The following is a 23,008-nucleotide window of genomic DNA, read 5'->3' as shown; positions in this document are numbered from 1 at the left end:
ACTTCCAGAAGTGAAAAATAATCAGAATATAATACAAAACTCAGTTGAAGGTAAAACTGGTGAACTGGAAGACAGAGCTGAAGGAAACTTTCAGAATACAACAGAGAGAGAAGTGAAATGACAGAATATAGAAGAAAGGTTAAGAGACAGGGCCCTCACTATTCCATTTAGAACTTCAGCTGGGAAGTCTTAGTCCCAGGAACTGCTAGCAACCATCTTAGGACATCAAAAAAGTAATACAGAGGAAGAGAAAGAAAGTCTTTTTTTAAAAAAGTTTTGTATTAGAAGTTCCATGGGATCCCAAAGGAGTTGAGCATGACTGAGTGACTAGACAACAACGACGACAGCATTGTGTTGGCTTCAGGTCTACAGCAAAGTGAGTCAGTCACACACACACACACACACACGCCCCTCCACTCTTGTAGGCTCCTTCCGTGTAGGCCACTGCGGAGTGTCGTAATGAGTGCTCTGCAGTAAGCCCTTATTATCCGTTTTATATGTGGTGTGTGTGTCGGTCACAGGCTTCCAATTTATCCCCCAGCTTCACTGTCACACTGAGTGAAGTCAGAGAATGACAGATACCATATGATATTGCTTATGTGTGTAATCTAAGAAAAGGGTTCAAATGAACTTAATCTGCGAAACAGAAAAAAGTCTTGATCGTACAGTTTGAGAACTGGATCAAGTCTCAGCTTTTGTGGATCAAGTGGTTGTTTAAAGAGTGGGTTTTGTTCTGGTAGAAAGGTAAAGTTCAGTTTCACCAACAAGTCTTTTTAGGAGTTGTTTTAACCTTTTTTGTGTGGGGGGCAAGGTGTGGAACAGCTTTTGCCTTAAAGTTAATTTATTCCATTACTAAGGTGTGACTCTTCTGAACACCTCAAGTGATCACCAAGAACTGTCCCCACTGGCTGGTCAGAACTCAAGTGCCTGCTGGTCTCAGTGGGCTCTGGGCACCACTGAGCCGGTCCTGTCCTGCTCACCCAGCCAGGGCACATCATAGTAGTCATTAAAGTGTTCTCTGAGCAGCTTTCTGGGGCCATTTCCCAGCACAGCCTTCTCCTGGGAACTCTGGCCTGCAACTTAAAGCCACTTCAGACTCTTCCAACTCAAACCTCTGTCGATGCAGCCACATAGCTATCTGCGTTCCACTTGGGTTTCCCCTCCCTGTTCTGTGGTCTGAAATGTGCCTTCAGATAGAAAACCAGAGCACTCTTAGTGGTCATCTTATTGTTTCTCTTTTCCCAGGAATCATAATGCTGTGCTATGTATTGACCGTTGTCTGAAAAACTTGATTCTCTTCTTTCCTGTCCAGTGTTTTGGTTATTTGTGGTAGGAGGATAAATTCAATCTCTGTTACTCCATCATGGCCAAAAGCATAAGTCATGGATTTTTTTTAACAATAATGTTTTTTATTATACAAAGCATTATAATTTTCTCAATATTCTTCACTCAATTGTCAACAAACTTTCCACTGTATTCATTTAACAAATCAACAGTGTCAAACTACACTTCACTACCTTTCAGCCTCCAAGCACTCAACTTAAAGAGACCAACAAAAAAGTGCTTAGAGCACCAAATGGAAAGAGAAGAAAACCTGGAAAGGTCAACAGAGATACTTAGAAGCAGTTAAAGGGGATGGGTTAGGGGAGGAATTAAATTCCTGAGAACCATCAGATTTCCCTCATGGGTCAAAGAGGTTTACAGAATCAGTTTTAAGACATGAGATTAGAACTAGGGAATCAGAGGAACCCATACTCTGGGATATTGCAGGTCATCCAAGTTCCTGGGTTGGCAGAAGTAAAAAAAAAAGAGGGACAGAGAAAGTGGGAATGGGGAGCAGAGGAGAGGCAGAACAGAGACAGGTGGTGAGAAGCACAGAGGGAGAAAGTTGTGCCTATAAGAAATAAAGTTTGGAACTTGTCGTGAATTGGAAAAATGAAAAGTAATAGTCACAAATCTGGAAGATGGACTACTGGACACGAAAACCTGGAATTTTATACCTTCCAGGAAGTGATGATAAATCCTGAAGCTGTACAGTGGCAGGCAGTGAGGTGCGTTTAAGACTAAACTATCTGTTTTATAAGAGTAAGACATTGGCAACCTTGCTTAACTAATTCTACTCTGTGGATTTAAAAACAGTATGTGCCTAGAAGGGAGCCTTCCAAGCAGGTTACACGCAATATAGAAGGGCTCTAAGCCACGTGGGTCTGTAGAAAACAATTCAATTAATGTTACTGTCAAGTGAAGAGACAGCAGATTTCATTGTTCTCTTCAACCTTGTTAGTAGTTTCCTAAAGCTAAGCCATTCTGACCACTTGAAATAAGCTAGTATTGCCAAATACTGTATAATCAAATAGGCTGGCTGTGATCATACCCTAATTTTTCCTGAGCCTTAACTGCCTCTGTAATCTGGGACACAGTTGGCAGTGTGGAAGTTATTATTACTTTTCTGGGGGGCAGGGAGGGAACTGGGGATCAACAAGTGCCTAACTATATGTGTATGTAAACAAAAGAGATCAAGAGGCAAGAATCCCTCTTGCCAAAAAGTTATAACCTTGAGACTGATTAAGCAAAACAGGATTCTGCTACTCAGAGGCTCTGAGTCTGGGAAGCACTGGCTTTGATGATAATCCTGATGATAATTCAGGTATTATTTCAATCTTCTCAGGCTCTTCTGCCTAAGACTACTCTGCCCAGCCGGAAAAAGCTTCACACAAATGTGTACCAAGTTTTTGCGTGGTTCATTCCAAGGGGCGTCTCCCCATCGTCTTCAGTTGTCCACTTCCTCCTCTTCATTCTGTTCTTCTTCCTCCAGCCTTCCCTCATCTTCATCCCTGCTTTTGTCTTGCTCTTCCGGACCTGTTTTTTTGTCTTTGTCTTTCTTCTTTTGCTCTGAAGCTTCCTTCTTGCCTTTCTGCTCCCTCCTATAAGCTTCCAGAGCTTCTTTTAATGGGGTAACGAACCGCTGAAACTCCATCTCCTCCATGGTGGACAGCACATCGCTGGCATTCAGTGTCTTGCATTCCCCTTTCATCGCAAAGTTGTTGGCACAGGATGTGGCGTACAGCACGAAGATGCTGGCGGCGCGGGAGATGGCACTCTGGGCCTCCTTGGAGCTGTTGACACCATCCAGGAGTGCCTCCTTGATGATTCTGGTGATTACAGCATTGGGCAGGTTTAGGTCCTCCGGCCTCTCCGCCATGGTCGCGGCCAGGGACCGTCGGATTTTTTTTTAATATACAAAAGAAACTGGCTTACAGAGATTGTGTCGTGATAAAGGAATCAGGAGCCAATGGTAGCTGAAGGACTCTACCGTTTAACCTTTAAGATCACTCAGAGTTCTACCAGGTGCATGCCCTGTTTTTTTTGTTTTTTTTTTTTAAATCTGGTTAATAAAAATTTCTCATTAGTATTTTCAGAGACATTTGAGAAAATATTGCCACTCCAAAGTGAAACTAGACTCCCGTAAAAAAGGAAACAGTGGAAGAAACAGAGGACTTGGAAATTAAAAATGATTCTCAAAATAACATTCATGGAAATAATAGGATGGACATGTGTGAAGTTCTGTTGGTGATGGGGAAGGTAAAGTCAAGAGAAGCCTCTAAGACTGTAAAGCCAAGAGACCAAGAAATGGATGAAGGAATATGTATGAAGGATGAGGGGACAGACATGAAGGGCATGTCTGGAAGTCCCAGCTCATCTGTTCAGATTTCTGAAAGGAAAAAAGGTGACAAATGATGGGAGGAAAACAGCAATAGAGAAAAGCTTTCTGAACACTGGCATCTGCAGCTCGGGTGGATGTGCTCATCACAAACAAGGGAACAAGAAAGAGCAAACATGGGCCTGTGTTAGTGACATTTCTGAACCCAGGGATCAAGGAACAGAAGCATCACAGGTTTCTAGTTGCCTCTGAGGAATCAGATATTCCCCTTGGCAGTGCTGCGCGCTCAGTGGTGTAGTCACACCTTCGACCTTCTGAGAAAGAATTATTCTCAAGGAGGATCCTGAATTACCAGTCAGATGTGAGGGCAGATGACTTTAAAAACTTAATTCTCTCATCAGAGCAGCTATACTTCATGATGATTTTGTTTCCACTTTTGGTTTTTATAACCATGAAGAGAAGCTGGAAATGCAGTGATGATTTTCTCATTAACGTGAACAAGAATTGTGTTCTAACTACTTCAGTCCCAAGCAACTTTGTTGTTGATCAGTCACTAAGTTGTGTCTGGCTCTTTGTGACCCCATGGACTGCAGCACACCAGGCTTCCCTATCCTTCACCATCTCCCGGAGCTTGCTCAAACTCATGTCCATCAAGTTGGTGACACTATCCAACCGTCTCATTCTCTGTTGCCCCTTCTCTTGCCCTCAAATCTTTCCCAGCATCAGTGTCTTTTCCAGTGAGTCAGCCTAGAAGAACTCAAATATGCAAGAGCTTTGAGACCCCACAGAGGTTTAGCTGTTATCATTGACTGTGCATTCCCACTGCCCAGGGTGTTTCTGGGTGTCTTATATAGGATGTGCACATTCGTTTGCAGGATGAAGGAGTGAGTGAGTGACATTTGCTAGCCAAGGACGTGGAAGTCCATATCTCTTGGGGTAGAAGGGGGTGGTTGGGCAGCATTTAACACCCTCATCCTCACCCCCCTGCCACCCACTCACTAACTGGATTTTTCTCTTTGCAGTTCTAGGCTGCCCTTCAGTACCTTTATTTGAAAAGTACATAATTCAAGATCCCAAAGCTTTTTACGTATTGACTGGGATTGTTTTTGATCATAACTTCAATGACAGCACAGAACCCTTGCCACTTGAGGTAAGAGCATCTCTACCGTCACAGTCTTCTTGTGATGCCCGCCTTCAACGTGAGTTCAGTAAGCAGTCCTGCTGCCGAGCTGCGCCTCGTCAGCTTTGTCGGCTGGTGGCTGTCTTATATCCAGAGGAGATGAGACAATACTCCTAATTTCTTATCTTACATACTGTTTTCTTATTCTTCAAAAGAGAAGACATTTTGGAGCGAGCCTGTGTCCTGAGGGTACAGGATGGCATAGTTTCAGCCGCTGGGCTATGGAAGGGAGCCCCAGTGCTCAACCCCATAGACTGGAGTCCCAGTTCTCTTCTTCCTCCTGTGTAACCTTGGGACAGTCACTGACATTCTTGGGCCTTAGTTTCCGTATCAGTTTAATGGAGTTAATAGTAGTTCCTAACTCATAGAACTAGTGTGAGGATTAAACGAGTTTTATGCCTATAAAGTGCTTAGAATGGGGCCTGGAGTAGAGGCATTTTCCAGAAGGATTAGTAATTGTCATTATTACTAATCCTATGGACTTCAGATATGGTGGATCTGTTCATTTAAGGAAAAGGCAGTGTTATAAATATCAGAATATTTGATTTCTGCTTTAGGATGGGAAAACCACTGATGTATAGCTTTTGTGCTCTGCTGTGGCAAATAGATGGGGAAACAGTGGAAACAGTGGCTGACTTTATTTTTCTGGGCTCCAAAATCACTGCAGATGGTGATTGCAGCCATGAAATTAAAAGACGCTTACTCCTTGGAAGGAATGTTATGACCAACCTAGACAGTATATTGAAAAGCAGAGATGTTACTTTGTCAACAAAGGTCCATCTAGTCAAGGCTATGGTTTTTCCAATGGTCATGTATGGATGTGAGAGTTGGACTGTAAAGAAAGCTGAGCGCTGAAGAATTGATGCTTTTGAACTGTGGTATTGGAAAAGACTCTTGAGAGTCTCTTGGACTGCAAGGAGATCCAACCAATCCATCCTAAAGGAAATCAGTCCTGAATATTCATTGGAAGGACCAATGTTGAAGCTGAAACTCTACTTTGGCCACCTGAGGTGAAGAGCTGACTCTTTTGAAAAGACCCTGATGCTGGGAAAGATTGAGGGCAGGAGGAGAAGGGGACGACAGAGGATGAGATCTGTTGGATGGCATCACCGACTCAATGGACATGGGTTTGGGTGGACACCAGGAGTTGGTGATGGACAGGGAGGCCTGGTGTGCTGCGGTTCATGGGGTCGCAAAGAGTCGGATATGACTGAGCGACTGAACTGAAACTGGTACAGTCTATCTAACAATCAGTTGTTAGAACTGGTGCGGGATGTTGTACACTTACAAATGCCAGGCCCATCCCAGGGACCATCGTACTTGATCCCTCAGCACCCTGGAGGTAGGTACTGTTACCATTATTCCTGTTTTACTGATGAGGAAACCTGGCAAGGTTAGGTAACTTGCCCAGACTGCCGTGATTGCTCATTAGGAGATGGGAGTTTGGATCCCAGTGGTCTGGCTCCAGAGCCTGCACTCAGAGCCTTTTCGCAGCACTGCTTTCCTGACAGGAGTCGTGACCCCTCTTGTTTCTTAGGCTGGTCACAGAAGGATGCGGGGAAGACACATCCACGTTTGCCCCCAGAGGACGTCTGCCAGCGTGGGTGCCCTTCCTCCCATCGAAGCTAATGTCAGGCACACCCTTGCTGTGTCCTGTTCCATTTCTGAGTTCCTCGATCTCATGACTGCATTTGTTTTCTCTCTTTCTTCCTAGGTTAAGTACCACTTGCGCTTCAGTTTTTTTCAGAGGAATTATTTATCCTTGAGTTTAATCCTCCCTCAAGATGACGTCCAGGGCTGGCTCACATCCTTTCTTTATCCTCCTAACCTAAGTCAAGAGCCCCGAGACTATGGAGTTTCTGAAGGGGGAGCTCCAGGTGAGGAAGCCTCTGTGCATTGTCATGAGCTGGTTTCATCCAGTCTTAATGACGTCATTTGTGTTGTTTTTGTGTCTGAACACTTGCTAAAATAACATTTCAGAAGAGATTGAAGCAGTGCATTTAGAAATGTGGCATTTACGGAACTACCCTGGTGGTCCAGTGGCTAAGACTCTGTGTTCCTAATGTGGGGGGCCTGGGTTTGATCCCTGGTCAGGGAGCTAGATCCCACATGCCACAGATAAAGATCCCACGTGCCACGATTAAGACCCAGTACAGCCAAGTAAATAAACATTAAAAAAAAGAAATGTGGCATTTAGTAAAATGCTTACATTCTAGAGTAAGTTAGTCCAGCAGTTTAGCCTCTGATTGTTTTGTAATGATACTGAATTGTTCAAGAGAAGAAGGAAGCATTTTGCAAGAATGAGCACTTTCTTTATGTTTCCGTACGTGTTAACTTTCCCGCTTATAACAACGTGTACTTGCCGTTAGCTCCCCGCACTGAGGGAAAACAGTGGGGCGATGCGGAGACTCTCTCATCCTCTCTCCTCCACAGTAAGCAGTGGCCTCCTGACTGGAGGCATGTGAACCAGTCCTCTCTGGGACTCGCGCCTTCCAAATCCCTGTCATGTTTTGGTCTCTGTCTTCATGAGTGGTTTAGGGTGACCGTCCTCTCAGGGCCCTTGGGGATGAACTACTCTTAAAAAACTAAGTCGCCAGTCTGCAGCACCTTGTAGAGTGGCCACACTTTTGACCTGAAGCCTTGGGCTCGCAAGCCCTCCAAGTGGGAATCCAAGTCCCAGGATTTATAGTTTCATGTGATTCTAGAAAGGGTGTCAGCAGTTCGTGGCAGTTCTCCTGCTTGCAATCACAGATATGTAACAGTTCCCAGAACTTTATCATTAACAATTTGTTCCTGCCCTTTTCACCCTGACACACCTGGAGGCCTCCCTAGGTCTTGGCCACCAGAAGACCTCAGTCCTCTCCATCCCAATGCTGGCATACCCCACTTGGCTCTGCCGGTGTGGAGGGCTGGCCACCCTTGCTTGGACATGGGCCATTATTTCTTAGAAAACTCCAGGACCAGGGATCTTTGCCTTTCAATCTATTTATTGTTCCCAAAAGCTGACCTTGGCACACCAGCTATGCTGTATTGAAACAAGAGTTGCTTATGGTGAAGACTGGTTTTGAGGTTTGGCAGCAAAATTCAGTGACCATAACCCTTGGACTACAGCAGGGACAGTTCAGGGACAGGTCACAGCAGTTGAGAGGGGCTGCGTCTTCCAAGTTCTTTGAATTTGACTCTTCCTGTGTGGTGGAGAGCACAACTGCAGAGTGGGCACCCTCCCCAGAGCCTGAGGACTCAGGGGAGATGCCCCCTGCCCCGAGGATGGTTGTGTTGGGTATCTCTCATTTGTCTGCCCAGAACTCCTGCTTACCCCATTTCTGATAGAAGACACCATCCCTCAGCCACACGAGTCCCACTGTGACTTTCTGCTCTTTTCTTCCATATCGTAGCACCTTGGCTGTAGCAGTGCCTTTTCTATTCCTGACTGTGTGAATGGCTAGCCATCACCCATCTGAATTACCAGTTATTTTGCATCTTTGTTCTTAATCTCTTGTGCTTGATATCCATTGTTTTCTCATGTAGGATACTACCAAGAAGGCTTCCTGTCCATACAGCATGCGACAGATAGAGCCATCATGTGGCACCACGCTCCCACTGAGACGACCGGGCTGTTTCAGAGCCTCAGTGTGCTTCTGAAGAGATTCCCACACGGTGCCTATGTCCGGGACAGCTTCTTCCTGGTCCTGCAGAATGAGTTCCCTCTTTTCCTAATGCTCAGCTTCATCTGCATTGAGCTCATCACCATCAATTCCATCGTACTGGAGAAGGAGAGGAAGCTGAAGGTAATCGCGTCCTACAGACAGGTGGCCAGGAGTATGTGGGAACTGCTAATAAACAATGGCCAGGGTAGGAGGGAGGCCAGGGCAGGTGAGAGGTGGCTTTAGCTATGAGAGCAGCCTTCGAGGTGAGTTGGAACTTGGATGTTCTTTCACTATTTTAACCGGCTTGCAGCTTAGCTCATGTTACTAGGTGAACTCTTACTTTCAGAAGGGGAGTGTCTGTCCTAGGTTCCTGACTTGCCAGCACACTGCCTCACACATGATAGGTGTGCAGAAATGTTTGTGAACTAACTGAAAAATGAGAGGAATAATCATCCAAAATTAACTCAGTCTATTTTGTGGCAAGGTAGACAGGGAGCGATCTCTAGAAGCCACAGCTTAAGATAGGGTAGATCTTTCTGCACTCCTCTGTTCCTTACTGAATCTCTTGTTACTTCTCTCCTCACGTTTTGCCCTTAAAGAAAGCCTCTTCTGCGTCTCTCCGGTCCCTCATCTTTTGCTGATGCTCATGTGCTGAAGTAGGTGGCCAGTGACTCCGTGAGCCGCACTCGGCCTCACCGGCAAGGCCTGGTTTGCTCTGCCTTCTCACGCGATCAGTCTGCCGGGGAGGCCGTGGCGGTGGGTTGCATTTCCTGTTTAATCAGACGTGGTGGAGGGTAGGGGTGTTAACCCACTGCAGCGGGTGCTGCTGAGACAGGGCCTGATGGCAGGCCTCTCCACTTGGCTCTGCATGGACTGAAAAGCTCCACGGAAGCCAGAAGCTTCTGGTGTGCTGTTGGAAACCCTTTCTCATTCCCAGCTCAGGGGAGGAGTTTTCTCTTTCCTATTTGTTAAGTCATTTCAGCAACAGATTGGTGGAGGGAAGGGGATGGGCATCAGATATTTTCACCCAGATCATTGACTTGGTTGTGTGTCTCCCATTTCACACTTGAGTTTGCTCTCTATACAAAAATAAAGAACACTTTTGAAGAGCTTAAAAGTAAACACCAAATAGTATTTAAAAGTAGGACATTTAATTCTTAAAACCCTGGAGAAAATAAAAAGAAAGAGAATATAGTCCATATACCAAAAGACAAAAAACAAAGGAAATCATACACACACAAAAAAGCACATACAACAGAAGATGTAATATTAAATAAGAAAGCAGAAGGCCTTCTCTGGTGTCTCAGTGGTACAAAATCTACCTGCCAATGCAGGAGACACAGGTTCAATCCCTGGGCCTGGAAGATCCCACATGCTGTGGAGCAGCTAAGCCTGTGTGCCACAACTACTGAACACACGTGCTCTAGGGCCCACGAGCTGCAGTTACTGAGCCTGTGTGTTGCAACTAGTGAAGCCTGTGGTCCCTCGAGCCCATGCTCCACAGCAAGAGAAACCACTGCAATGAGAAGCCCGTGGACCACCATGAAGAGTAGCCCTAGCTCACCACAGCTAGCGAGAAGCCTGCACCCCAGTGAAGACCCAGCACAGTCACATGAGCTCCAGTGCTCCAGTGAGCAGCACACACATCAAAAGAAGAGTTCATGTTCTGACATCGCAGTACTGGCACACACTACATGTTTATGTGCTTTAAGTGAAGATGAAGTCTTAAATCATGTGTATGTCATTTTTGTGATTCCCTGCTTTAACCAACTCATTTTTGATTCATTGACCTACTACCACTTCTGATCTTTATAAAAGATAAAAACTCTATTTCTGTGCTTAGGGCATGGAGTATACAGAGTTATTACCACATATATATCTCCAGTACGAGACTGTGAACTTTTGGAATGCAGTCGCTCTACCTGTGGTATTTTTTCTGCGTGGTACCCAGCATAGAGCTTTGCATTTATTCACTTACCAGACATTTTTTCACCTGTGTTTGCTAGACATATGCATGTGAGTTACAGATACAAACGAAACCGTCCTTTTCCTCGGGTGATTCATGGCAGTAAGGTCATGTTACAAAGGAACCCCCAGTGCCTGGGTAATGGGATGTGTGGATGTGCTGTGGCTGTATGGGGCTATATGGAGCTGAGCAGAGAAGGCTTCACAGAGCAGGTAACACTTGAACTAGGTTTTGAAAATCAAGCAAGATTTCAATAGGTAAAGAGAGAATGAGAGAAAAAAGAGAGCAACATGTGTGAGAGGCAAAGCAAACAAAAAAGACACAGAGGTTGAGATGTGTTTAGTGAATTATAGGATGATTTTCTGTGACCAGAGCATAGGATGCCGAGGAGTTTAGATTCTATCCTCAGGGCCATAGGAGCCATTCACGGATAGTCAGTGTTCAGTAAATGAATGAACCAGCAGTTTACTAACCATAGCAAAAGAAGAATAATTTTAACCTAAGGTCTGTCTCTACCAGAGAAACTCCACTCTCTGGTTTGTTAATCTCTTTGGAACTCAATCCCCACCACATCCATGATCCGCCTCTTCCCAGGACACACATAGGACCCTTCATCCCAGACTGCTCAGGTTTCAGTAAAAGACAGCTAAACCAGACCAGTTCAGACTGAGCCGGAAGACCCTGTAACGTCTGGTTCTTTTCTCTTTCTAGGAGTATATGTGCATGATGGGGCTGCAAAACTGGCAACACTGGGTGGCTTGGTTCATCGTGTTCTTTATTTCTGCCTCCATTGTTGTTTCTTTCATGACCATTCTCTTCTGCACAGAGGTACACGTCTCTTGTCTTTCAGGATGTGCTAAGCTCTGGAGATAATGGGGGTAAAGTATGGTGTGGTGTGGGTGGTGGTGGTGAGATTCAAGAGATGGTGAAAACACAGTGATTGATGAACATTTTAAAAACCTCAGGTTGACATGTGGTGGTATTTGCTAAGCCTTTGGCAGAGGAAGCATTGAAATTTATGATCTGGGAGAGCTTTGCCCTCCCTCCACTTCTCCAGTCTTCAAGTAGTGGGCCTGAGGGTGATTAGTTCATTAGGAAAGTTGAGTTATAAACTTTAAAACATTGCAAATTTTGTGCTCTGTAAATAATTGAAAATAGCTATTGTAAAAGTTAAGAATGTTCTTTTATGCCCAGGTATCTCGTTAATTTTTCCTTTTATGCTGTCAATGGAATTTTGTGTTCCAATTCACTAACTTGTGTTTAATAACTAAATTATAATATATGGATATATGAAAATTTGCCTTCTAAATTACCAAAATTGGAGCATTTTGAATGTAAAAAGGCAGGAAAACTCAGACTATATAGCGAAATATATAAACAAAGAAAATTGCCTGAAAACAATAAAAAGAGGAGATAGAAGATATTGAAAGGAATACTAAAATTATTTGTAGTAGTTATAATGGTAAATACGATAAACTCTCTTATTAAAGCAAAAAGGACATTCACATTGGGCCAGAAATTGAATTCAAACTTATGCTTTCCTTAAAAAAGGTATACACACAGAGCATGATTTGTAAATGGTAATGGAAGCTGGATTAAAGGTCTGCCTTAAAAACCTATATATATATATATATATATATATATTATATATATATAGTTTTATTTAAGATAGTCCTAGTTTTTAAAAATTTACACATTGTTTTTTTTATGCCTTTTCTTCATTCTTTCCATGTAAGAATTATGTGCCCCTGTGATTATTTTGTAGATTGAAGAATCAGCAGTGTTCGGAAACAGTGACCCTAGTTTGATATTTGTGTTTTTAATGTGTTTTGCAATTGCCACAATTTTCTTTGCATTCATGATCAGCACTTTCTTCCAAAAAGGTGAGTCCTAATACAATTTTCTGTCAGGGAGTTTTTGTTTTTGTTTTTGTTTTTTTTTAGGGAGTGTGTTTATGACTTCTTTTCTTGGTAGCATTGCTATTTCCATTACCTGTGGCATTAATTATTATTCCTTCAGAGTCAAGTTTTCACTTGTATGGTTACTTTAACAATGGAATAATTCCATTCCCCATTAAAGACATGTGAAATTAGTACCGTATATGTATGCTTTTATGCTTCTCTGGGCTTCTAAATGTTATTTCAAAATAGATGGAAATGATAAGTCACAGTTTGGAAGGAAGGAAAGGCTAAGACTTCCAGGGCAGATAATTTTCCAGGTCCTGATTGTGAAGTTGTTGCATAACAATAGTAAGACACCATAATAAAAGAGGAACTCCTGGGAATTTGGTTCTGTCAGGAGGGGTATTACCTCTAAAATGATAGGTAGAATAGATGAATCATGAAAGGCAAAAATAATAAGAAGTTATGCCAAAGAGTGCAGGAGAATTGAGTTATGGGTCAACCTAGAGAGGTGCAGATAGAAACACTAATGGAGGACAGGCCTGGCAGCTGGCGACACAAAAAAAGAGGGTTTAAGAGAACTTGGGGAATTCCCTGGTGGCGCAGTGGATAAAAATCCTCCTGCCAATGGAGGGCACTTGGGTTCGATCTCTGGTTCAGATCTTCCTGGACCTTCCAGTTTCCCAGGAAGATCCACCATGCCATGGGACAGCTGAGCCTGTGCACCACAACTACTGAGCTCACCTTAAAGCCCATACTCTGCAACAGGAGAAGCCCTCACAAGGAGAAGTCTGTGCACCGCAGCTAGAGAGTAGCCCTGGCTTAGCACAACTAGAGAACAGCCTGCTCACAGCAGTGAAGACCCAGTGCAGCCAAAGATAAATAAACAAAAGTTAAAAAAAAAAAAAGAATTACCATATGATCCAGCAGTCCCACTCCTGGTCATATATCTGTAAGAGAAAAACTGTAATTCAAAAAGAATCATGCACCCCAGTGTTCAAGACATGAAAGCAACATTAGTGTCTGTCAGCAGATGAATGAATAAAGAAGATGTGGTGTACAGATAATGAAATATTAGCCATAAAAAATAATGAAATAATGCCATTTGTAGCAACATGGATAGACCTAGATATTATCATACTAAGTGAAGTAAGTCAGACAGAGAAAGGCAAATATCATATGATATCACTTACATGTGGAATCTAAAAAAAATACCAATGAACTTATTTACAAAACAGAAACAGACTCACAGACACAGAAAACAAACTTGTTAGCAAAGGGAAAAGGGAGAGAATAAATTAGGAGTATGGGATTAACAGATGCACACTACTATATATCAAGTAGATCAACAACTGGATTTACTTGTTACATATCAGAAGGTCTTGTTCCGGCCTCAGAGCACTGCATTTGCATCTCAGTGTTTATTCTGACCTTGAGCAGATCAAAAGATTCCATATCCATTTCTTTGGAAAATGATAGCACTTATAACATATTAGCAATTATTATCAGCCTTTACAAAAGAAGCAAATTCAGAGAAGCTACAGGACACCCAGAGTCAGCCATCATTCGTGTGGTTGGGTTCAGTGAAGGGCTGCCTGATGCCTTAACGGTGGTTCTTTCTGTTATGTATGCAATCCTTACATTTTTGATCCTTGTTCTTTTAATTTCCTGGAATGCAAATGTTTGCCTTTATTTTATATTCATTTCCCAGACTTCCATTTGATTGGTTTATCTCCAAATCTGGAACCACTATGCTTAGGGCCTGGAAATCTTGAATCCTTGACCCATTGTTTATGAGTCCCATGATCTTGAGCAAATTTATTTAATGTGGGTTAATAAATAAATTTCCTCCTCTGAAAAACAGGGAGGTTAGGAAGATTAAATAAGATACTATATATAAAGTGCTAGGCACAGTGCCAGGCAATGCTCCAGAGATGCTGTTTAATCTACCGCTCATCTTTAGTCTTCCCTGATAGCTCAGTTGGTAAAGAATCTGCCTGCAACACAGGAGACCCCAGTTTGATTCCCAGGTCAGGAAGATCCCCTGGAGAAGGGATAGGCTACCCATTCCAATATTCTTGGGCTTCCCTTGTGGCTCAGCTGGTAAAGAATCCGCCTGCAATGCGGGAGACCTGGGTTCGATCCCTGGGTTGGGAAGATCCCCTGGAGAAGGGAAAGGCTACCCACTACAGTATTCTGACCTGGAGATACATAGTCATAGTTCATGGGGTCGCAAAGAGTCGGACATGACTGGGTGACTTTCACTTTCATCTTTGGAGAAGACGGTTTTTACTGTTGGAGATGTTATTAATGCACTATTGGAGAAGGCAATGGCACCCCACTCTGGTACTCTTGCCTGGAAAATCCCATGGACGGAGGAGCCTGGTAGGCTGCAGTCCATGGGGTCGCTGAGAGTCGGACACGACTGAGCGACTTCACTTTCACTTTTCACTTTCATGCATTGGAGAAGGAAACGGCACCCACTCCAGTTTTCTTGCCTGGGGAATCCCAGGGATGGGGGAGCCTGGTGGGCTGCTGTCTATGGGGTCGCACAGAGTCGGACACGACTGAAGCAACTTAGCAGCAGCAGCAACAGCAGAGAAAGTTCTGGGCAGTTAAATGCTTGTGCATTTTCATAAGATGTATTCATTTTTTAAAGTGCGACAAATCCTCTTCATCTTTTGATAGTGAAAGTACAAGTGTAAAAGGTTTCTATCAAAATTTCTGAAAAGAAAAAAAAAAATTTCTGAAAAGAATGCTTGTGCATTATTGATGAAACTCTTTTCATTTCTGCCTTCTGAATCTGCAGCTCATGTTGCCACAGCCTCAGGAGGCATCATCTTCTTCTTAACCTACCTCCCATATCTCTACCTTGCGTTTACATACAGCCGAAGGAGCTCCTTCCAAAAGATTGCCTTTTGCCTCCTCTCCAACGTTGCCATGGCACTGGGAGTCCGATTAATCTCCACATTTGAAATAAGAGGTGAGCCTTACCTTTCTCAAGGTAAACTGCCTTGACGTCTTGCCATTTCCTGACAGGCAAAGTTGACCTTTATTTCCAAGCAAATATGACTGGTTCATTTTATTCAGTGTTTGGAGCATTTATAGTATACTTACATCGATGATAGGTACTGTAAGGAATACTTAGGAAATATGGAATAAAGCTTAGACTGTGCAGGTTGCAATGTAGTTTGGGGGAAAAACTAAAGCGTGCTGATGATTTAGGGAATTATATGCCTATATAACTGTATGGATCTAAAATGCATAGAGTTATGATTAGAAGTTCAAATAACCCCTCAGAACTTCACAGATGATGTCGTGCTATTGCAGATACCATATTATATCCTCATAGGCCTCCAGGTGAGTCTTCTTTCACAACAAGCTAGTCTAAGGGACCGTCATCAGACGTGTCCTAGCTCCCTTACAGCCTACACACTTTGGGGTGGAAAGTACAATGCCAAGTTTTCATTTGTCTCATGTTTCTGAAGTTTGAAGAGTTTCCGCAACACCTACAGTCATTGCAGAAGATTGCGGCCAACATATCGATCTAATTGTAGAACGCTGAGCCCTGTGGGGTCTCAGTACTTACTGAGTGAAACTGTTTCACATTTCAGTGGTGGTAGGATGATCCACTCTGAGCACTCCAGCAAGTTGCTTCATTGCTCAGTGTTCGTTTTTATCACCAGAATCCACATCCCAAATGACACAGCTGGTTTTGCAGCAGATAGCAGGGATAGGAGTTGAAGTTGGGTCTAGTTTGCGGGTCTCCTTACTGCCACTGGGATAGTCTCCAATGGCCAGTTTAGAGGCATCGCCTACCAATGGATTTCTTTGTTAAGTTGGGATGGTCTAAATGGGTTAAGGGTACTTAAAATTTAATAAAAGATGTTAAGTTGGCCAGAATTTATTGAAGGTGAGTGATTTTCTTTAACAAAGCAATGTTGATCCCATAATTCACAAATACAGGGGAAAGAGTAGATTTTAAATGGTGTATCTGATTCCTTCCACATTTGTGAATGACTGTAGATGCTTAATGGGGTCTGTTTGTTAAAACTGAGGGAATCAGAGTGAGTGGTTGGGCCTATGCTAAATTTGTTCCTGTGCTAAGACTGTCTTGATTATTTATGATCAGTGTTTTTTGCTGAAAGGCATGGGATAGCCCACAAGTGCTGTTGCGTTACAGCTGAAGGAAATGCAAATGCATATGACCATAAACAGGTAGGATTCTCTAAGAATATAATTGATGAAATGCTAAAAATCCAAGGATAATATTTCTTAGAGTCCTCATGCTTTCACTGGATTAGGTTTTCCTGGTCATCTGACCTATCTGTTCAAATCAGACAGCAGACCTGATAGTGAGTGAATAAATGGAATTCCTCTACATTGTCTCAGTAAGTCTAGTGCAGGGCTTTCAGTTCTAACCTGAAGCAGGAATCACTGTATATTAATACAACATAAAGCAGACCTGTGGTTGTATGGCAGAAACATTTTGACCTCTTTTTTTTTTTTTTCAGTTCAGTTCAGTTCAGTCCCTCAGTCGTGTCTGACTCTTTGCAACCCCATGAACCGCAGCACGCCAGGCCTCCCTGTCCATCAGCAACTCCCGGAGTCCATCCAGACCCATGTCCGTTGAGTTGGTGATGCCCATCCAACCATCTCATCCTCTGTGGTCCCCTTCTCCTCCTGCCTTCAATCTTTCCCAGCATCAGGGTCTTTTCCTGTGAGTCACTTCTTTGCATCAGGTGACCAAGGTATTGGAGCTTCAGCTTCAGCATCGATCCTTCCAGTGAATATTCAGAACTGATTTCCTTTAGGATGGACTGGTTTGATCTCCTTGCAGTCCAAGGGACTCTCAAGAGTCTTCTCCAACACCACAGTTCAAAAGCATCAATTCTTCAGCTGTCAGCTTTCTTTATAGTCCAACTCTTACATCCATACATGACTGCTAGAAAAACCATAGTTTTGTATTAGTAAACTAATTTACTAGATTAGTTTTAATTTTTAAGAGGCCCAGTAATTAATGCCTTTCCCTCCTCCTTAATTTCTGAACCAATTGAGAAACAAAACAAAGATGTCATTGTATTAATGCATTACCTCTTAAAAATTTTTTTGGATATGCAGAGTCTTAGTTGAGGCATGAGGGATCTAGTTCTTTGACTGGGGATGGAACCCATGCCCCATGCATTGTGAGCATGGAGTCTTAACCACTAGACCACCAGGGAAATCCCTGTACATTGTGTAAAATAATGATGATAATGTCTTCATGGTTTTTTTTAAGAAATGGAGTTAGAATATATAAAAGGATTTTTGAAGAGATAAAGTCAGAAGTCAATGGGAATAAATACTTTTTGGAAGGAGAGTAAAGATGTTGATTAGACTTTGCAGCAGAGTAGATCTGGTAATTCATTACTGAGCCGACCAGCAAAAGGCTAGAAACAGTGTAAAACTTTCAAACTTAATAGAAAATCGAATAATCAAAAGCTTGGTTAAGTCAGGAAGAAGTCGTGTGGGGGGATGAATTGTGTCACATGGCCTCTTCTACTGCAAAGGAGACTGAGAAGTCAGGGAAGAACAGTCAGGATCAAAGAGATGCAGGGGCAGGGGAATTTGCCAAACTCCTTTCAGCAGCACCTTACTCTCAAACATAATCATATGAATTGTGCAAACAAGTAACATCTAACTCCTACCCAGTCCAAACTCCAGCAGTTTTTTTTTTAAATAGAACTCAATGAGCTGATTCTCAGATTTACATGGGAGTATTAACAACCAAGAAGAGCCAAGAACTCTTGAGGAAGAACAAGAGAGAAAAAACGTGCTTTCCCACATTTTGTGATTTATCATAAAGCAATAGTAATTAAAATTATAGTTGACAAATAGACTAATAGAAAAGAAGAGACAGACAAATGCACTGTTAGGTATCAGAGACAAGGCTTCAGAGCAGTGGGGTTTAATAAACAATCCTGGAGCAACTGAAGAACATTATGGAAAAAATTGAAATTGGACTTTGAATTCACACTATACACAGAAATCGTTTCCAATGTCAAAAAACTATAGTTTTTTGGATATGATATAAGAGAGTATGTTCATGTTTTTAAAGTAGGAAAGATTTCTTAAACAAGATACAAAAATAGCTGTCAGGAAAAGACTGATAAATAGTGACTTGAAACTGAGGAACACCATGAGGAAAATGCAAAGAGAAGCTACAGAGTGGGTGAAGATTCTTGAAACACATTTAGCCTGCAAAAGGCTTGTATTTAAAGGATGTTTAAAGAATTCACGAAATCAATTAAAAATTGTACTTTGTAGTATAAAAAAGCAAGTATAAAAATAGGTGCTTCACAAAAAAGCATATTTAAATAGCCAATAAACATAAACAAGATAGAAGGAAATAAAGTGACATGTTTAAGGTACTGAAGAAAACTCCTGTCAACCCAGAATTCTATATCCAGAAGAAAGTCAGGGATGACTTGCAAATAAACGAAACTGACGGAATTGATTGCTAGGAGACATTACAAGAAATGTTGAGTTCCTCAAGCAAAAACAATATATCAGACAGGAGCTTGGATCTACACACAAAAATAAAGAGCAGTAAAAATGGAAAATAGAATTTATTTTGTCTTTTGTGGAGTTTTTTTGGCTCTAAAAAAGAACTGACTGACTAAAGCAAAAACGGGAGCAGTGTAAGGTGCTAAATAATAACTTGTGTGACAGTAAAACTCAGGACAGCAGTAGCAAAGGGTGGGAGGGAAGTACTGGAAACCGGAAACTGTTGTAAGTTCCTCACACTACACATGAAGTATCTTCTTTTTTTTTTTTTTCATTTATTTTTATTAGTTGGAAGCTAATTACTTTACAATATTGTAGTGGTTTTTGCCATACATTGACATGAATCAGCCATGGATTTACATGTGTTCCCCATCCCGATCCCCCCTCCCGCCTCCCTCCCCATCCGATCCTTCTGGGTCTTCCCAGTGCACCAGCCCTGAGCACTTGTCTCATGCATCCAACCTGGGCTGGTGGTCTGTTTCACCCTTGATAGTATACTTGTTTCAGTGCTGTTCTCTCAGAACATCCCACCCTTGCCTTCTCCCACAGAGTCCCAAAGTCTGTTCTGTACATCTGTGTCTCTTTTTCTGTTTTGCATATTGGGTTATCGTTACCATCTTTTCAAATTCCATATATATGCGTTACTATACTGTATTGGTCTTTATCTGTCTGGCTTACTTCGCTCTGTATAATGGGCTCCAGTTTCATCCATCTCATTAGAACTGATTCAAATGAATTATTTTTAATGGTTGAGTAATATTCCATTGTGTATATGTACCATAGCTTCCTTATCCATTCGTCTGCTGATGGGCATCTAGGTTGCTTCCATGTCCTGGCTATTATAAACAGTGCTGCGATGAACATTGGGGTGCACATGTCTCTTTCAGATCTAGCTTCCTCGGTGTGTATGCCCAGGAGTGGGATTGCTGGGTCATATGGCAGTTCTATTTCCAGTTTTTTTAAGGAATCTCCACACTGTTCTCCATAGTGGCTGTACTAGTTTGCATTCCCACCAACAGTGTAAGAGGGTTCCCTTTTCTGCACACCCTCTCCAGCATTTATTGCTTGTAGACTTTTGGATAACAGCCATCCTGACTGGCGTGTGTTGGTACCTCGTTGTGGTTTTGATTTGCATTTCTCTGATAATGAGTGATGTTGAGCATCTTTTCATGTGTTTGTTAGCCATCTGTATATCTTTGGAGAAATGAAGTATCTTCAAATAATATTGAATATAGACTCTAAAGACGATTTTACACCCTGTGTGTTGTTAGTCACTCAGTTATGTCCGTCTCTTTGTGACCCCATGGACTGTATGTAGCGTTCCAGGCTTCTCTATCCATGGAATTCTCCAGGCAAGAATACTGGAGTGAGTAGCTATTCCCTTCTCCAGGGGATCTTCCCAACTCAGGGCTTGAATCCGGGTTTCCTGCATCGCAGGTGGTTTCTTTACATCTGAACCACCAGGGAAGTGCCTTTACACCCTAGAACAAAACTGAAAAACAAAATTTAGAGGTACAAATAATCATAGTGGAACTAAAATGGAATCATAAAAATTCTATTAATGCAAGAAAAAGAGGAAAAAAGAAACAAAAATTTGAACCGAATAGAAAAGAGCTGGCAAAGTGGTAGATTTTAATCCAGACAATCAATAATCACAGTAAATATGAATACCAAGTAAAAAGAGACTGTTTAGATAAAAATGCAAAATCCAACTAGATGCTGCCTACAAACAAAGATGGCAGTGAAGTTGTAATGGGGGTGTGTATATCTGGGGTTTTGGGGGTGATTGACTTAGGTGGTAGCTGCACAAGGGTAATTCCTTTGTAATTGCTTGTTAAACTCCATTTTATGTACTTGAAATGTATATTCCTGATAAATAGATAAAGTGGCAATCAAATGTCTGCTGAGGTGGGGAAGGAGCCTCAACTCTTCTTTCCTTGGGACGCTGTGGACATGCACTGAACAAGGTGCACCTGTCCTTCGTGAACTGCGTGCACTGACTTTACGGCACCTGTCTGTAAGCCACAGTGAGAGGCACAGCTCTTGATTGGCACAAAGGGAGACACAAGTCAGGGAATGTCATCTCAGGAAGGGCTCCAGAGGTCTCCTGATGTTGGTCCTCTCAGCGTGGCCTGCGTACCAGCAGTATCAGAGCCCTGGGAGAACGTGTTGGAAACACAGACTCCAAGACCCGCCCAGACATACAATCAGAACAACGTCCCAGGTGACTAGTGAGCACCATTCTAGCCCATCTGTCTGCTCATCAGCCCTTGATTTATCTGCTGTGGTGATGTTAGTTACCACCTCCTCAGTCCTGCTGTGTGGCAGCAGGTGCAGGTACCTTGGATGCTTTACGTGAGAAGTGCAGTCAAGTTGCATTCAGGTGAGACCGTTGGCATTACAAAGGATACCTGCCTTTATTCACACCCAGGAATCAGTCCCAGGCCCTTTCTCAGCACCTTCCTTTCTTCATGGAGCATATGTGTACTGAGCACCTGCTGCATGTGAGGCCCTGGGTCAGAGGCTGGAGAAACTGAGGTAATCTGACAGTCCCTGGCCCCAGGCTGGGGTGGCAGTAGGTGAGCAGATTTCCAGTGCAGAGCAGAGCCAGCAATGCTCACAGCTTGCACAGGGGACCCGGATGCACATGGGTTAGGCAGGTAATCCCAGAGGGAGAGGATGTGTGCTTGCTGGGGAAGGAGATACCTGTGCTGACCTACAAAGTAAAAATTAACCCAAGTGGAGGAGGTCAGGAGGAGTAGGAAGGGACCATTTTGACAATAAGAAAAATGTTTTATTGGAAATTCCCTGGTGGCCTAGTGGATAGGACTCCACACTTTCTCTGCTGGGCCCTAGTTCAATCCCTACTTGGGCAACTAAGATCCTGCAAGCTGTGTGGTGTGGCCAAAAGAAAAAAACAAAAAAGAGTTTTATCTCAAAAGAGAAACTAACAGTTAGCTTTTCCTTTCCTGTGCCTTGTTTTTGTCTCTTAATACTCCAGAGACGAATAGTCCAGTCTTCTCATTGGCCTGGTCTCTACTGTTTGATTGGAAAACTCTGGTAACTTTTCTCTGTCTCTGATGTGGTGACTGTCCTTCCTTGTGACAGGCACAGGCATCCAGTGGAGGAACATGGGCAGTATAGGAGGAGAGTTTAACTTCACTCAGGTGCTTCTGATGCTGCTGCTAGACTCTGTCTTGTACGGCTTAGTGGCCTGGTATGTGGAGGCCATCTTCCCAGGAGAGTATGGTACACCCAAGCCCTGGTACTTCTTCCTCATGGTGAGTACTGATGCTGCTGTTTTATAGATTGACACCAGGATTTTTATAGCTTGTCATCAATGTTCCTATCCCTCTTGGTGATATTGGTTGCACCTTCAAACTCTGAGAAATCTAAGTGGGGTTCTCTAATCTGGATTCACTCCAAACCTGTCAACTTATGGTTGCCAAAGGAGCATGATTAATGAGTCTCAGTCTCTCTGACCCTTGCCCCACTGCTGATTCCCTGTGCAGAGGCCCCTTAAGAGTGCGGTGGCTGTCTCATGTGCCCCCTTGAGTGGCCGGCCCTACATTCCCCCACAGAATACCAGCCCAAAAGCTGGAGCCCTCAGGACTCCTTGGCCTCTTTTCTCTTGGACTGGTGGCAAGGCCCTGGCGCTCTTTGAGACCTCTGTGACCTGAGGGCACAGCTTTCATTGACGACCCCATGAAGTTCTCAGAATCTCTTCTCTCCTACAACGACTGGATTTTTCTTACAAAGTTGACCTCGTTATGCCTGATTCGGCCCTCCTGCAGATTCAGTCTGAGCCCATCTGAATTGCACAGGTCCTCACTCCAGGCCTTGGCAAAGGCCGCCACGCTTGGCCTTCTTGGTCTGTGGAGAAGTGGGTGGATTGTTAGCACCAGCTTTTCTCCAGGCCTTTACCCACAGGGAGGCTGCTGGCCGTCCCAATAGCTTCTCCCCCTATGGAGAGTATGCCAGGAGTATGCACGTGAGGCATCTTCTGTAGCTCCATCCCCCAGGCCATGGGTTGTAGGTTGAAATGCAGTTTATTAGTAATGAGTCTGTGAGCAAATTCTTGACTCCTTCAGGCATCATCAAAGGTTC

The 23,008-nt window shown here is 43.2% G+C and overlaps 2 protein-coding genes across 2 annotated transcripts in view; one reads left to right on the top strand and one right to left on the bottom strand.

Moving 5' to 3' along the window:
* LOC122433474 (ATP-binding cassette sub-family A member 17-like) overlaps positions 1–23,008 on the top strand; it is an 86,706-nt gene that overhangs the window by 4,994 nt on the left and 58,704 nt on the right. Inside the window, exons 3-9 of the mRNA XM_043456469.1 lie at positions 4,684–4,811; positions 6,556–6,718; positions 8,370–8,629; positions 11,166–11,282; positions 12,220–12,337; positions 15,165–15,338; positions 22,010–22,182. Of these exons, the coding sequence (XP_043312404.1) occupies positions 4,684–4,811; positions 6,556–6,718; positions 8,370–8,629; positions 11,166–11,282; positions 12,220–12,337; positions 15,165–15,338; positions 22,010–22,182 (1,133 nt within the window). The remainder of the gene's footprint in view (positions 1–4,683; positions 4,812–6,555; positions 6,719–8,369; positions 8,630–11,165; positions 11,283–12,219; positions 12,338–15,164; positions 15,339–22,009; positions 22,183–23,008) is intronic.
* LOC122433475 (DNA polymerase epsilon subunit 3-like) lies at positions 2,771–3,202 on the bottom strand. Its single transcript, XM_043456470.1, has one exon. It carries the CDS (start codon positions 3,200–3,202, stop codon positions 2,771–2,773), a length of 432 nt encoding a protein of 143 aa, XP_043312405.1.

The sequence above is a fragment of the Cervus canadensis genome, chromosome 32 (genome assembly GCF_019320065.1).
Source record: "Cervus canadensis isolate Bull #8, Minnesota chromosome 32, ASM1932006v1, whole genome shotgun sequence".
Taxonomy (NCBI): Eukaryota; Metazoa; Chordata; class Mammalia; order Artiodactyla; family Cervidae; genus Cervus; species Cervus canadensis.
The sequence above is the reverse complement of the archived record's forward strand: the minus strand, read 5'-3'. Positions and strand labels throughout refer to the sequence as shown.